At 59.5% G+C, this 14994-nt stretch overlaps 1 protein-coding gene across 3 annotated transcripts; it reads right to left on the reverse strand.

The window, feature by feature from the left end:
• Nucleotides 1-5678: 5678 nt before the first annotated feature.
• On the reverse strand, nucleotides 5679-13697 carry N4BP3 (NEDD4 binding protein 3). Of its 3 annotated transcripts, XM_058677736.1 has the most exons (6): nucleotides 13155-13697; nucleotides 12606-12832; nucleotides 7898-8248; nucleotides 7133-7654; nucleotides 6416-6670; nucleotides 5679-6318 (listed from the first exon to the last, which is right to left on the reverse strand). In XM_058677736.1, the coding sequence occupies exons 3-6, from the start codon at nucleotides 8216-8218 to the stop codon at nucleotides 5791-5793; spliced, it is 1626 nt and encodes a 541-aa protein (XP_058533719.1). In that variant the 5' UTR covers nucleotides 8219-8248; nucleotides 12606-12832; nucleotides 13155-13697; the 3' UTR covers nucleotides 5679-5790. The 3 variants fall into 3 exon arrangements, with proteins under 3 accessions (XP_058533719.1, XP_004587420.2, XP_058533718.1); XM_004587363.2 differs by lacking the exon at nucleotides 13155-13697 and having other exon boundaries at nucleotides 7898-8245; nucleotides 12606-13059; XM_058677735.1 differs by lacking the exon at nucleotides 13155-13697 and having other exon boundaries at nucleotides 12606-13058.
• Nucleotides 13698-14994: the final 1297 nt, after the last annotated feature.

Genomic DNA, 14994 nt, shown 5'->3' on the forward strand with positions numbered 1-14994 from the left:
TTGGGCTGGGATTGCATCATGTTGTCTTCTGCATGAACTCATGCTGCTGAGCTGAGCTTCTTACTTGCCTTTCAGGCCTTTCAAACCGCACCTCAGTGAATGTTTTTATTTCACTAGGGGTGAGGGCTCTGAAGTCCTTCCTCTGGCTGGCGGTGTGGCCTAACGGCTAAAGTCCTCGCCTTGAACGCACCAGGATCCCATATGAGCACCGGTTCTAATCCCGGAGGCCCCGCTTCCCATCAAGCTCCCTGCTTGTGGCCTGGGAAAGCAGTCTACGACGGCCCAAAACCTTGGGTTCCTGCACCGGCATACGAGACCTGGAGGAGGTTCCTGGCTCCTGACTCCGGATCGGCACAGCACTGGCCCTTGCGGTCACTTGGGGAGTGAATCATCGGATGAAAGATCTTCCTCTCTGTATATCTGACCTTGCAATAAAAATAAATAAATCTAGGAACTCCACTCAGGTCCCAGGGTAAGCCCACACCCATCGCCCCCTTAGACAGGCATGCTGGCAGCCCTGGGGCTGGCTTACTGGCTGCACCACTGCGACTGTCTCTTGTGTGTCCTACAGCTTGGCACTTTTCATGCCCACGTGATACTTTTTTTTTCTTGTGACTTTGTGACACACTTTAATAAAAGAAGCGGAATTAAACACTTCTCACAAAAAAGGAAAAAAAAACGGGAAGGTTATGAAGGAGGCAGAATAGCGGTCGCTGTGGTCTGGGGGTGGGAAATTTGGGGAGTGATACACAATGTTTTAAAATACGTCTCTCCCTGAAAGGCACACGGAAGGCATCCATCCGCAGGGTCACCCCCCAACTTCAGTAGCTGCTGGGACTGGGCCAGGCAGAAGGCAGGAGCCTAGAACTCGCCGAGACTCCTCCATGGCTGGCAGGGATCCGAGCAGTGAGCCATCCGCTGCTGCCTCCCGAGGTTGCCATCAGCACGAAGCTGGAGCCAAAGTACCAAATGCTCACCCTCTGCTGGAATTATTCCATGTGCGTTTGCCAACATTCTACAAACTACCTAGGGAGGGCATTGGGGTACATCGGGTTGAGCTCTTGGCTATTGGCATGGGAAGGCAGTAAAGGATGGTTCAAATGTCCAGGACCCTGTACCCGGGTGGGAGTCCCGGAAGGAGCTCCTGGCTCCAGACCCATCCAGCACCTACAGTCATGGCATTAGAGAGTGAAATGGTGGGAGATCTCTCTTTATGTCTCTCCGTCTAACTGCCTCTCAATATAAATAAATAGTAAATACAAAAATAGGGCCCGGCAGCGTGGCCTAGCGGTTAAAGTCCTCGCCTTCAAAGCCCCGGGATCCCATATGGGCGCCGGTTCTAATCCCAGCAGCTCCACTTCCCATCCAGCTCCCTGCTTGTGGCCTGGGAAAGCAGTCGAGGACGGCCCAATGCATTGGGACACTGCACCCGTGTGGGAGACCCGGAAGAGGTTCCAGGTTCCTGGCTTTGGATCGGCGCACACCGGCCCGTTGCGGCTCACTTGGGGAGTGAAACATCGGATGGAAGATCTTCCTCTCTGTCTCTCCTCCTCTGTGTATATCTGGCTGTAATAAAATGAATAAATCTTTAAAAAAATACAAAAATAATTTATGAAAGTAAGTGTACTTTAAAAGGGTGAATTTTCCTGTACTTTATACTTTAAAATGGCAGCAGGTGACAGGGAGTAGGAAATAGACACATGAAACACACCATACAAATCAAGTTCTTCAACAGAAAGGGCAAGTGCCCCTCCACTCCCCAGAGTCAAGGGCTCAGGAATCCCGCCTTTCTTGCCCCACAGAGTAAGTCTGGGAAGAGATGAGCCACATGTGACAGCCAGAGGAGCCGAGGGCTGCAGGGTGTTGTGGCACTGGGAGCCCCAGGGCAGACCCGGCGTTTGCTCGGCTGCTTCACCTTCCTGTCCACCCTCCAAAGACACCCCCAAAATCCTTGGTCCTTTCTTCCTGCCACTCTCGATGTCTTCCACTCGGGCAGGATCTGCTTCTATAATTTGCAGAGCACATCGAAAATGTGAGGCTGTTGTTGTTCAGACACCCTGAGCAGCTTAAAATGGCCTATGTGGCCACGGAGCAGGGGGCCTTTCTGAGTGTGTGGCCCTGCATGATGGCACATGCATGCAAAACTGGTCCCATTCCCAGCCCTTCCTCAAGCTGCTGCAGCAACTCCCATGCCTTCCGTGCTGCTCGGCTGCCTACCACCCGCTTCCCAGGGTCTGAGTCCACACGCACCTGGCATGCCCTCAGCCTGTGCTACTCCCGGCCTCAGCCCATGGGAGACCCTCAGGACATTTGTATGGAATGAATGGCAAATGGCTCAGGAGGACCCCAGCTCGTGTCCATGAACAATAGATGAGCTTCAAACGTTGCAGCCTTTCCCAGCCGCTGCCAGCAGAGATCCACTCTAATCTAGGGAGACATCTGTCTGATCACCCTTGACCCATTGTCCCCTCACTGCCCCCGGGACTGGTTGGAACTAAAGTGAGCTTCGGGATAAAAACAGAAGCCAGCAGGCTGGAGTGGCCCATCGGCATCCTGTGTCAGAGCAACAGCTGAGTTCAGGCTGCTTCGCTTCCCGTCCAGCTAACCACCTGCTAATGTGCCTGGGGAAAGCATCTGAGCCCTTACCACCCATGTAGGAGATACAGATGGAACTCCAAGCTCCTGGCTTCAGTGCGGCCCAGTCCCGTCCACTGTGGCTATTTGGGGGAGTGAACCAGCAAATGGAAGATTTCTCTCTTTCTCTTTCCAATAAAGCCCAAATCTTAACCCCCCTCCCAAAAGGTGGGGGGGGGGCAGCATGGCGGTATAGTTGGCTAATCCTCTGCCTGCAGCTCTGACATACCATATGTTCATCAGTTCATATCCCGCCTGCTCCACTTCTAATCCCGTTCCCTGCTATTATACTTGGGAAAGTAGCATAAAATGACTCAAGTGCTTGAGCTCCTGCACCTACATAGAGACCCAGAAGTGCCTGGCTCCAAGCTTTGGACCAGCTCAGCTCTGGCCTTTGCAGCCACTGGAAGAATGAACCAGTGTCTTTCCTCTTTCTCCCTTTAAATTAAAAAATAAGTCTTCAAAAGAAAGAAAAAAAGTGCCACACAGCCCAACGGAAACAGAGGCAAGCCAACAGTGCCCACAGCCCAGAAGCAGCTGATGGAGAAGTGCCCAGGCGTGTGGGCTCCCGAAAGGAGGCAGGGTCTGAGCTCAGAAGCACGCAGGCAGAGGCCTGTGAGGGCTACTGAGGTTTGCAAGGGTACCAATCACAGTGATGGTGGAGGCCTATCTCTCAGAGGCCATCTGGTGTGACACTGAGAGCCTGGTAGGGAGGGTCTGGCACCTTCCTGGACCCAGCTGGCCGCCTAAGGGCAGCCGGGGAGCTGAGCCCCCTCTGAGGGGCGGGGAAAACAGCAGCTGGAACAGGGACACATGTGATCAGCTGCACCCAGAGCCACCAAGCCGGCTTGGGGACTGGGAACAGGTTTGCCTGGCCCAGGATGAGCTAGCAAAGATCTGGTTCCGTGTGACACCCCAGCTTCAGCTCTCCGCGCCCTCCCCCGTACCTTGGGGCCTGGCCTTGGTTTCTGGCACAGCTGCCAAGTTTTGGTACCGCCCACCCACTCCCCACTGGCTGCACTGGCTGGCCCAGCTCCCTAATTGCTGGGTGGGGAACTGTTCTGCTCTGAAAGGTGGGCACCTGGCCTGACCAGCTCCTGGCCAGGAGGAAAAGATCCGGTTGCGTTGGCAGCAACTGGCCGGCCAGAGGAGCACAGCGAGAGGGGTCTGGAGGAAGCCCCGGCTCAGACCTTGGTTTCCAGGGACCTCTTCCATGAAAATGAGCATCAGGGTACGGGGATTCTGCTTGACCTTCCTCAGGTACAGGACTCAGACTCAAGCTCGGGTCTCAGCTAGGCCTGAAGGTCTGTCCAGGACACAGGCTCCACCCGCGCCTGGCCAGCGCTGCAGGGAGCTGGGATTGGATGGCAGCAATGGGGCCTCCCAGGCCTGCAACCCGGAAGCAGGCTCCTGGAGGCTGGGTGCCCCAAACACACCCACCCCCGGCCCTGACACACCCCTCTGCACACACCTATCACTCACTGGACCATAAACACAGCATCCCCACGCAGACAGCTCACACACCCCTCTCCGCCCTGAAAAGGCTGGGTCACAAGTCACGCCCTCACCAATATCCCCAAACACTGGCTCCACTCCACCACGGGGACCCCACCCATGGACAGCACAAAGATCTTCTCAGATGTTCCCAGAGCTGCCCCGTTACAGAAGGGACTAGAAAGCCCAGCTGGATGCCACCCCCATACTCTCAAACCCACAAAGCCTCAACACAGCAGCAGGCAGAAGGAAGTGTTCGGTGAACCCACAAGGAAGCTGAGCATCCCCAGGGCTGTAGGAAGACACCACCTGCACAGCCAGCTTGGGGCTGTGCCCTACCCACTTCCCTCCAGGAGAGGCTACAGTGGGGGGAGCAGTGTCAGAGCACCCAGGGACAGTCTTGGCTGAGAGCAGGGATCCCAGAAGACTGACACGGGTGATGCCCAGCAAGGACAGGGGTGGGAGATTGGGGACTGCTTCCTGCAAGGCAACAAGCCCCTCACCCTGCTGAGCCATCCATGGGGCCCGGGGAAGCATGTCCACACTCCTGGGTCAAGGTCTAAGGGTTCTGCCCCCACCCTGAAGGGACCCAACCCCCACTACAGCAGCTGTCCTTGGCTAGCCCCAAGCCCAGCACGGCTTGGCCACCCGGGTCCCAGACTTGCCACTGGGACAGCATCTCCTGTTCTGGAAATGTCCCTGGTGGCCTTGCTTACTGTTTTCCTGGAGTTCTCTGAAACTGTTTATTTTTTAAACATGCATGGTAAGGGCGCGGCATGGTAGCCTAGTGGCCAAAGTCCTCAACTTGCATGTGCCAGGATCCCATATGGGTGCGGGTTCATATCCTGGTGGCCCCGCTTCTCATCCAGCTCCCTGTTTGTGGCTTGGGAAAGCAGTCAAGGATGGCCCAAGGCCTTGGGACCCTACACCCACATGGGAGACCCGGAAGAGGCTTCTGGCTCCTGGCTTCGGAGCAGCGCACCTCGGGCCATTGCGGCCGTTTGGGGAGTGAATCAGCAGATGGAATATCTATCTCTCCTCCTCTCTACATATCTGACTTTCCAATAAAAATAAAATAAACCTTAAAAAAAAAAAGAATAACAAAAGCATGGCCATCTCTGGTCACATGGCAGCAGAGGCACTGAGGGCTGTTCAAGCAGACCTGATGCCCTCCTCTGAGCACACAGGCGTGGGGCACACCTGGCCTCAAGCCCCTGTCCACCACCCAGCAGCTGGGTCAGGCAGCACCCCGGACCTCCTGATAGCAAACACGATTTTTATTCTGTGGGAGGCCAATGTTCCCATTCCAGCTTCTTCCCCTCTGAACTCAGCCCCGGTCTGCAGCCTTCCTCTCGCCTGCGTTTTGGGACCATGGGGCTCTGGCTTCTCCTGGCCTCTTTCCCTGGGTCACACCCACTCCAGGGAGCAGGGCTGAGCCCTATTCCAGTGCTCCTCTGCCAGGAGGGGCGTTGCCCCAGCCCATGCCACCGCCGGCACCCTGTCAGCCCACCGGCCCCACGGGATCCTTCCTCCTAGTGGAGAGACCCTCTTAGTGGGGTCTCTCTCTGCAACTTCTGCCCCTGACCAAGTGCAAGGGAGGAGCCAGCTGCCTCGGGCGCCTTCTGATGGTCCCCCTGTTGCTGTCAACCCACTCTGCTGGCCTCAGATCTTGGAGGACTCCAGCCGAGGACTCCAGGGCGCAGGGGGCTCCCGCAGCGCCCGCAGCTCCTGTTCCAGGGCTTGGTTGCGGCGGTACATGTCCAGATAGCCTCCCTGAATCTCCCTCTGGTAGCGCAGCACCCGCTCCTTCTCCTCCTGCCAAGTCCGCCGCTCCTGCTCGAAGCGCAGTGCCTGCTCCTGGCCCCGCAGGCGCTCCTGCAGCAGTTCAGCCCGCAGCTGCTCAGCCCCCTCGGCAGCCTCACCGCCCCCAGCGTCCCCCAGCAGCCCTCTGCTCTTGCAGTCATCGGTCTCACAGCCGCCCGGGGCCTCCTCCCGCGGGGCTTGCTCCTGCAGGCTGCGCACCGCCTCACGCAGCCGCGCCAGCTCTGCGTCCTGAGCCTGCGCCTGGGCCCGACTGCCCCGAAGCTGCGTCTTCAGGTTGAAGATCTCCGCCAGCTTCTGTGCCAGCTCCGCTTGCGCCTCCCGCAGCTGCTGCTTCAAGAGGCTGATCTCGGCTGTCTTCTGGCACACCTGGGGCGGAGAACAGCAAGGTATGGGGAGACGCTGAGAGTGTCGGGCAGACATGGTGCCATGGCCACGGTTATGGGAGCCCCAGATTGTCACTCACCTCCCAACGGGCTTCCTCCTCCGGCCGGACACCGGGGTCTGCCTCCACGTGTGTGCTGGCAGTTCGAGGCTCCGGGCCGAGGCCCTGCTGAGCCTGCAGCTCCTTGCGCAGGCGCCGCTGCTCCTGCTGGGCCATGAACAGCTGTAGCTGGAGGTTGCGCTCACTGCGCTCTGCCTTCTGAACCACCTCATGCAGCCGCTCCACGTACAAGCGCTTCAGCTCAGACAACCACAGCCGCTGACGCTCCTCCATCACCTGCCACGAGAGAGGCACCTGCCAGGACCGGCACAGCCACACACGGATTGCCACGCCCCCTGGACACGACGCCCCTGCATCCTGTAAGCCTGTATTCTCACAACTCTCCACCCTAACACTACAGCCAGCTCTGACATCCTGGGCATCAAGGTCCGGGGCTCTACCCCAAACACGCACCTGCGCCCAGGCTGCCTTCCAGAGGTGAAATGTGCCCAGCACATGGTCCTCCTGGGGGGTGGGGGCCCTCTCCTTTCTTTCCACCTAGTTCCCAGGCAAGGACTTCCCAACAGACATGACATGCCTGACACATGGGATCCAGGGGATGATAGCCCAGATATTTTCCTTTTCTATTGCCTTGTCCCCAGAGCCATGTGGGTGAGCTGGTGGCTTGGAGACCCTGTAACGGACCCACACTCCAATGCCAAGTGATAGAATAGGACCCAGGCACAGCGGCTCCCTTACCTGAGTGAAGGGGTTGGAGCTGTCCTGCTCACCGAGGTCCCTCTTCAGCTGCTCACACGTGTCAGGCAGCACAGCCACCACCTCATCAGCGCTTGAGCAGGAGAACTCATAGGGGGGTGGTGGGTCAGGTAGGCAGCTCAGCATGGACAGTGGCCCAGCCTCCTTGGGGCTCCTCGATGCCCGGTCCAGGGAACCCCCAATATGGTTAAGATGGCCCAGCGAGGAGCTGAAGGTGTTGGGACCAGTGCCAGGACTGCGGCCAAAACTGCCCCCGCTGGAGGAGTCAGACAGACTGGGCTCGGGTTCAGGGCCCGCCTCGTCCAGGCTGAGGGCGTGCAGCAGCTGCGCTCGGGCCTGGCTGGCCCGGGGCCCTGGACTCAGGGGCGGGTGGCAGGCCAGCGTGTGCAGGCTGCCGTTGCTACGCCACAGCTTTTGGCCCTTGTGGGCTGCCAGGCTCTGCATGGACAGGAAGCCTTTTCCGGTGCCTGAAGCAGGCTTGAACACTGATGGGCGGATGCGACACTGCCAGAAAGAGGAGAGTGCTGTGAGGCCTTGGGGACCATTCTGCCCTACCCTCCCAAGATTCCTGCAGGGGATCCTCTTGGAGATCAGAGGATACACAACCCCAGCAGGCAGAGACCCAGCCCCACGACAGCCCTTCACATCTCAGCTGCCCCATTTCCCCTGTCCTAGCCACCCCCATCCCAGTCTCTAGTCTCCAAGGCCTGACCTCAGGCCACGTAAAGGCTGTGGCCAGAGACACACCTTGTCAAAGCGCCCCCGCTCGGGCAGTGAGGTCTTGCTGAAGTCGCCAGCCCGAGGGTGCTCCCGGTAGTAGAGGGTGGCGTAGTCGGTAGGATCATTCCGAGGGGCTCGCTTGGTGGTCTTGCCATCCTTCTTGGGGAGGTGCAGGTAGCTGAAGAGTTCACGCTGCCCCAAGCCCTTCCGGAGGAGCCCATCAGGCTGGCGGGAGCCCCGTGACCCCGCCAGCGCTGCTCGTAGCTCCTCGGGGGAGAAGTCCTGCCGCTCCAGCAGGCTGCCCACGCTGCCCATGGCAATGCCAGCAGGGCCTGGGGCTGTGGCCATGAAGTTTCAACGGGGCACATGCAGCTGCTTCTGGAAACCAAGAGACTCCATTATAGGGGCAGGTGGGCACACACTTGTCCAACTCCCCGATGCTCCTGGCTTCTGTGCTTTCTGCTCCATGGGGGCCAGACCCAGGCAAAGCAGAGGTAGGTTCCAGAAGGAATTGCAGGTGAGAAAAAGGGATTCTTGGATTCTAACTCAGACTGCTCCAGTGCTGGGAGTGGAAGGTCAGCTTGGCTGGAGGCCAGTGTGTGACACGGAGGCATGGGGGATAGGGGAGGGGGCAGGAGGCCCTGCCGCTGCAGACAGGGTCACAGGGCCAGCAAAGAGCAAAGCAGGCTCACTCCCCTCCAGGCTCCCCGTGTTATGTGTGGGGTGGGAAGGGGACATGGTGCACCAGGGACTTTTCTACTCTCCTTCCCACAAAGGGTCATGGTTCCCCAAGGGAAACATCTGGCATGGGTGGGGCTGGGGGCTACAGGCAAGGGATGCAAACAGGAAGGGCCCGAGGAGAGGAAGGATGGTGTGAACAATGGCCTCAGTTTCCGGAACAGGTGTTCCCCTCTAGACAGTAGCACGAATCAGAGGGAAAGGACAGCCAGAACCCTGCCAGCCCTCATCTGGGCAGCTGCTGTGAGCCCGCCACCCAGGAGACCCAGGGTGGAGTCAGCCAGCGCGCAAGCTCAGCCAAGCCACCAACTGCTGGAAGCCGTGGCTGCCTCATGCATACGGGCGATAATCCTATTTATCACTCAGGGATGCTGAAGCCAGGCGTGTGATAACAGGACCAGACCTGGTCCACATCCAGACCAGGCTCACAGCCAGGGCCAGTGCAGGCTGGCCAGACACCCAGATGCCACCGAAGGCCTCCCATTTGGGCTGGCCCCATGCTCTGGACTTGACCTTCATCCCCTTGGATTCCACGCCCAGCCCAGAGCCCAGCATACAGCAGGACCTCAGAAAGGCTCTACAGAATGAATGAATGAATGCAAGTTTGTCCACGTCCCATCCAAGCTCCCCACCTCCTGCCCTGCTGGACAGACGCCTTGCAGGCAGGCTGCAGCTGCGAGGCCCCCGCCACCCACACAGGATGCTTCCGGGACACCCACTCCCGCCCCAAACAATGACTATCCCGAAGCTCCATCTTCCTCAGTCATTTCCAGGTTTTGTGTTTATGGAAGACAAAGCTCCCAGGGAGCAGGAGGGAGGGTGGGGCCCCCAACTCCCACCACCACCCCATAGCACTCAACAAAAATAATGTTCCTGGCCCTTCCTTCCATCACCTCAGGCCCCCAGCCCTGAGATGGGGGTGAGTGTCACTCTGCACATCCCCCAGCCTGGTCCTGGAGAAGAGGAGGGAACCGGCACCTTGGTCTGCAGGTGTCACAGGTCAGGCAGACACAGGGAACTGGTACAGGTGCTGGGTTCTCACTGAGTCCTGTGACACAGCTACTGTCCCTCTTTAAAGGTCAGCTCATTGGAGCTCAGGAAGACCAAGTGACTTGCCCAAGGTCACAGGCTGTGATTCCCGAGTCTCCTCTGCCAGGGTCCTGTGGGGACCCAGGACGATGGTCACAGCCAGAAGAACTGACACTGTTGGGCATCCTGCTCTCCCAGCAAGGGACGCCAGCAACCCGGTCTCTGTGCCAGAGAGCTCGGAAGCCTGTCTGAGAGGGGACAGTAGGGAACCTGGGCTCTAGCCATCCCCTGCACACTGCGGCTCAGGAGTTCCTTGGGTTCGCACACCCCTTTTTGCCACAGCTCAGTTTACACGTCTGGGTAGTGGGTGAGATGGCCTGCCCGCCCTCTTCACGGAGTTGCTACGACCAACCAAGGGGGAAGCAAGGCTTGTGAACTGCAGGCCCTGTGTGGCCAGCCTCCAGGCTCACTTCCTATGTCAGGGAGAGATGACTGGACCCCCTACACCCCTGGAAGGGTCCTGGAACCATATGCAGCCCCAGGCCATGACCACATGCACTTGGGCCTCTACTGGAGAACAGTGAGGATATGTCCGGCTACCACGCCCAAGGCCACCCACTCAGCCCTGGGCCTCTTCCAGACACAGACATGACAACACGCACACCCAGGGGTAGGCTATGCACCTGTGTGAGATGAGAGGAGTGTGTAGCCAGCTTCTGGAAACAACCATGGAGCCTCACTAAGGGGACAGAGATCCCCTTCCCTTCTTAAGGTGCCTGCCCCCGCTGTTCCCAGCTAGCAGCACGGCGTGATGAGCTCTCCCAGCATGGCTGGGGCCCTCAGCTCTCAGCAGGCTACTGAAGGCTCAATCTCAGTCCGACAGACTGGCGTCAGTCCCTTTTCTTAAAGGGTCCCATTCTATCCCTCCTCCCTCCCCCAACGTACACATTCCTTCTTTCTGTTGCTTGGAAGCCCAGGGCAACATGCTCAGGCCAGGGCAGCTGTGCAGGCTGGCTGGCTGGAGAGGTTTGGGGAGGTTGGAGGGGTGGCCAGCAAGCACGTTGCAATCTTGCTAGGCTGTTGGGGTAGTGAGAGCAGAAAGCAGTGGTTTCTTCCAGGTTCCCAGGCTTCTCTGGCCTGCAGAGTGTATGCCTGGGACCCAGCGCTACCTGGAGCCCCAGAGTGCCCGCCACGCAGCAGGCCACCTTCTCGCCACATCCCTTTCCTCCAAGATTAGCCAGCAGCACTGAGGCCTGAACGTGGAGGGACGCACATTTCTGCTGTCCTCTTGTAGGGCTGGGACACTGGCCACAGGACAGAGAGCCCCTGCTACTAGGTGCCTTGCTGGTTCGGGCCAGGCCCTGGGCACTACAACATTGCCCAACGCACACAGGAGGTGGCTACTGTCGCTCCTCACATGGGCACAGGAAACGGAGGTAAAGAAAGTGCTTGAGTCACGTTCTAGGGCACTCCCACCAAGCTGAGAAGCCTCTCCCACCCCCCCACCTAGCATTTCCCTGGAGGTGGGACATTCCCATCCCCCCATGGAGGCCTGGCTGGCCCCAGGGGAGGGTCCCCACCTGCTAGGGGATCACTGTTGCAGTGGGTGTGTCTGCAGCTGCCCCAAAGGAATGAGACTGGAATGTCCCAGTTCCAAAGAGATTGCAGCCGCAAGGGGGGCCCAAGGAGGGGATACGCTACCCCCACTGAGGCACCGCATCGGAGGCTGAGTCCAGCACTGACCCTTGCTGGGGAGGCTCTAAGGATCACGCCACAGCTATTCACAGTAGCACAGCACTCCATAGTGTGTCTCGGCTCTTCCATTTCATTATCTCCCCTCCTCTCCAGCACAGTCTATGGGGGCAGGTGGGACAGCACTTCGGGAAACAGGGACCTAGAACAGAGGAAGGGAATTCTTCCCATGGTCGGGAGCCATCTCAACATCCTGGGGGGAAGGCCTTTGCCTCTGGGTCCCCAGGGTCCCTCCACAGGTACAGGTGCAGGGAGTGTCGACTGCCCAGCCTTCCCCCACCCCTTGCCTATTTTCTCCCAAGGGCATCCACAAGCACAACGACCAGTCTGGAATCCTTCCTGCCTGCCCTAGGTTCGGAAGAAACAGTGGACGCTGCTGGCAGCAGGGCTCCATGCCCTTGGAAACTGCTAGTTTCAGAGGCGGCGGGGAAGCAGCCTGGCCGCATTCACTCGCAGTGCAGTCTCGCACATACACACCCACACGTGCAACCCGCAGGCAGAGGAGCCCTGCCCCCTAGGACAGCCAGGACCAGTGCGTCCCTAGGGGCTGGGGGATGGGCGCTGCCTGGTGGAAGGTTCGCTTTGGCCAACATGGAAAGGGGGTTCCTTTCCATGTCCGCTGTCCGTGGCGGCAGCATGGACTGGGCTGGGGGCTAGAGGAGGAAGCTGTTATTTCCAAGCAGGGCGTGGGGCAGGCGCGAGAGCTCAGAAGGGAGGCAGAGGTTGTCATCCGTACCGAAAAAGGCAGTGCAGACGACCGAGGATCCCCAGAACTACAGGAAGGAGATCCTCCGGCTACCTGGGGGTGGGGTGGGGTGGGATGGGGGGCGTCTCCTCCTGGCCCCTCCCTCGGCTTGCCCTGGGCAGCAGGGCAGAGGGCGGAGGCCGAGGTCATACTCCCGCGCCAAGGACGGATGCCCCACCCAGCGGTGGCGCAGGGGTCCCGGGCGCTGCTTCAAGGGAGGCGCGTTCATAGGGCTTACGGAGCGCAGCCTGTCCCTCCAGCCATGCGACGGACTCGTTCCCCTCATCCGACGCCTCCGTGCTCCAGGCAGGGGACACCTGGGCGCACACCGCACCCGCCACCCCTGCCCACTTCTCGGACTACAGCCTTGGCCAGCTCGGGGCTACGACTTAGCCAAGGATATCCAGACGTCGACATCCCAGCGACCCGCCCTGGACTCCGATCTAGCGGCCCCTCGAGCGCCGGGCTTACCATGCTGGCGAGGCGCTCACCGGACACCGCTCCGCACCCCGGCGCGCTGCAGTTCCCCGGTGCGGACTCGAACCCTCCTCCGGGGCGCCGGCTCTGGCTGGCACTGAGAGCGTAGCCCGAGCGGCGAGCGACAGGCGCCGAGGAAACGCGGGCGGGCGGGCGGGCGGGCGCCGGAGCCGGATTGGCGAGGTGGGGGACGCGCGCGCGGCGGCACTCGCTTGCCTGCCCTAGAGGCGGAGGGAAAACCCGGCCTGACTCACCCGCGCTCTGCCAGCCCAGAGCCCGGCCCGGCCCCCGGATGTGGAGGGCGGGGACAGGGGGGCAACCTCCGCCCACCCGCGAGCCAACCTGAGCTCCGCCCAGTCCTCGTGGGCACCGGAGCCCCGCGGGCTGCGCCCCCGTGCGTCTGGCTGGGTCCCCGGCCGGCCTGAGCGCAGCGGAGGCCCCCAGGGGGTGGCCAGGGTCCCCTCTCGCCCCATCCTGGTGCAGGTGCCCCTGCCTCCCCTTTATCCTGGCCTCCCCTACCTCTGTCTTCTAGAAGCTAGCGACTCCGGAGAGGCGCGAGCGGTGGGTCCGTCGTGCGCCAGGTCCTCGCCGCCCCCTGTGGGGTCAGCATTCTCAGTCCTGCTGCACGTGAGAGCTCTGCCTTGTGTGCGCTCAGTGGTTTGGCCGCGCGCGAGCCTTGTAGGGGCGGCGTATCCAGGTGCCTTCAGGGGCCAGACCTGGAATGCGAATGAGTCAGACGGGACTTCTTGGAAGACAATGGGGAGCTACGGAAAAGGAGACGGAAGAGGACCGGAAAGCGGAAAGTTGAACGTGGAGTCAACTTAAGTGTCACTTCTAGGTGGTACACCCGAGATCCTTAAAAGCAGGGTGTCAGAGGAGTGCTTGTACCGGATGTACACATCAATCCTGCACGGTAACCAAAACCAGCCTACACTGCCCAACAACTGGGGAGACAGAATGTGTTGTGCCAGGACCACTGAGTGGCAGTCAGCGGCGAAAAGCAACCATCCAGCTCCCTGCTTGGGGCCTGGGAAAGCAGTAGAGGACTGTCCAAAGCCCTGGGACCCTGCACCTGCGTGGGAGACCTGGAGGAGGTTCCTGACCGGCCTTGCAACCACTCGGGGCGTGAATCATCGGATGGAAGATCTTCCTCTCTGTCTCTCTTCTCTGTATATTTGACTTTGCAATAAAAATAAATAAATCCTTCAAAAAAACAAGTCAGGTAGAGAGAATGGAGAGGCCATTCGTGCTAGACTTGGGGGGACAGGCCAAGGTCCAGCGTGGGCCTGCTGAGGACTCAGGTTCAGGAAAGCCCACGCCTCCCTGGCTCTCTTCCCCGACCCCTTCTGTGCTTACATTTCCATATTCTTTACCTGCACCATGCTGCCAGTGTGAAGGGTATGGGAAAGATGCTCAATGTTCTGGAACATTCCAGCAGGAAGGAAAGCAGGTGGAAGGTCTTCTGGGACCCAAGACACCAAGGACACAGCAGGAGAGGAGAGAGGCCTGGGCTTTTCCACCAACCAGAAGAACATGAAAGCCAGGGGACAGCGATTTTGGGTGGAGGCTGCGGTGCAGAAGACTTGACCAACCCATCCTCTCCTCACACCTGTCATTTTTTTGGAAACAGAGCTCCCCCTAGTCCTACACAGGCTTCTGGACTCCACTTCAGGCACAGGCTCTGGGCTCCAGGCTGCTGGGAGCACCCTCCGTCAGCGCGGGGAGCTGGCCTGGCAAACTCTGAGCTGTTAGATATCTCGCCTGGGTCACCAGGATGGGGGATGACAAGGCCAAGGGAAGCCGGCTTGTATTCAGTGAGCTTCATTCACCTTGCAAAGCAGATGCCTCCTGACCCAGGGGCCGTTGGCCCCCAGACTTGACATTCCTGTGGAGCCACTGCCCAGCTGCCAAGGGGCGAGGCCAGGGCAGGTAGAACCAGGCTCTCTGGATGTACTCCCTTCCCATGACCTTGACCTTCACTTTCTCTGAGCTTTGGTTTTCTCCCATGCAGGAGGTGGATCACAATGTGGTTTGGCTGGTACTGTGTGTGTGTAGATGTTGGTTGGTCCCTTCCCATCTTGGGGGAAGCAGGCAGTCTGTCCTAAAGTGGCATGTGCTGCCCGGGTTGCACTGATGGCCCGCACCGCCCAGGGTGGGGGAGAGTGTGGATTGTCTCCTGGTCAGCTTGTTTGGGCATCCGTGCTGCCTGCAAATGGCCCAGTGCTACCAGGGGTGAGTAGGAACTGGCCCGTCTCTAGCCACCACCTGTGGTCTCATCACCTTTCTTCTTGTTATTGCAACAGTCTGCTTGGCTCCTGGTGCAGCCGCCCCTGACCCACGCAGTGCCCCAGAGGGGATCTTCCAACTCTTCACTTTGGTCCCT

The sequence above is a fragment of the Ochotona princeps genome, chromosome 19 (genome assembly GCF_030435755.1).
Source record: "Ochotona princeps isolate mOchPri1 chromosome 19, mOchPri1.hap1, whole genome shotgun sequence".
NCBI lineage: Eukaryota > Metazoa > Chordata > Mammalia > Lagomorpha > Ochotonidae > Ochotona > Ochotona princeps.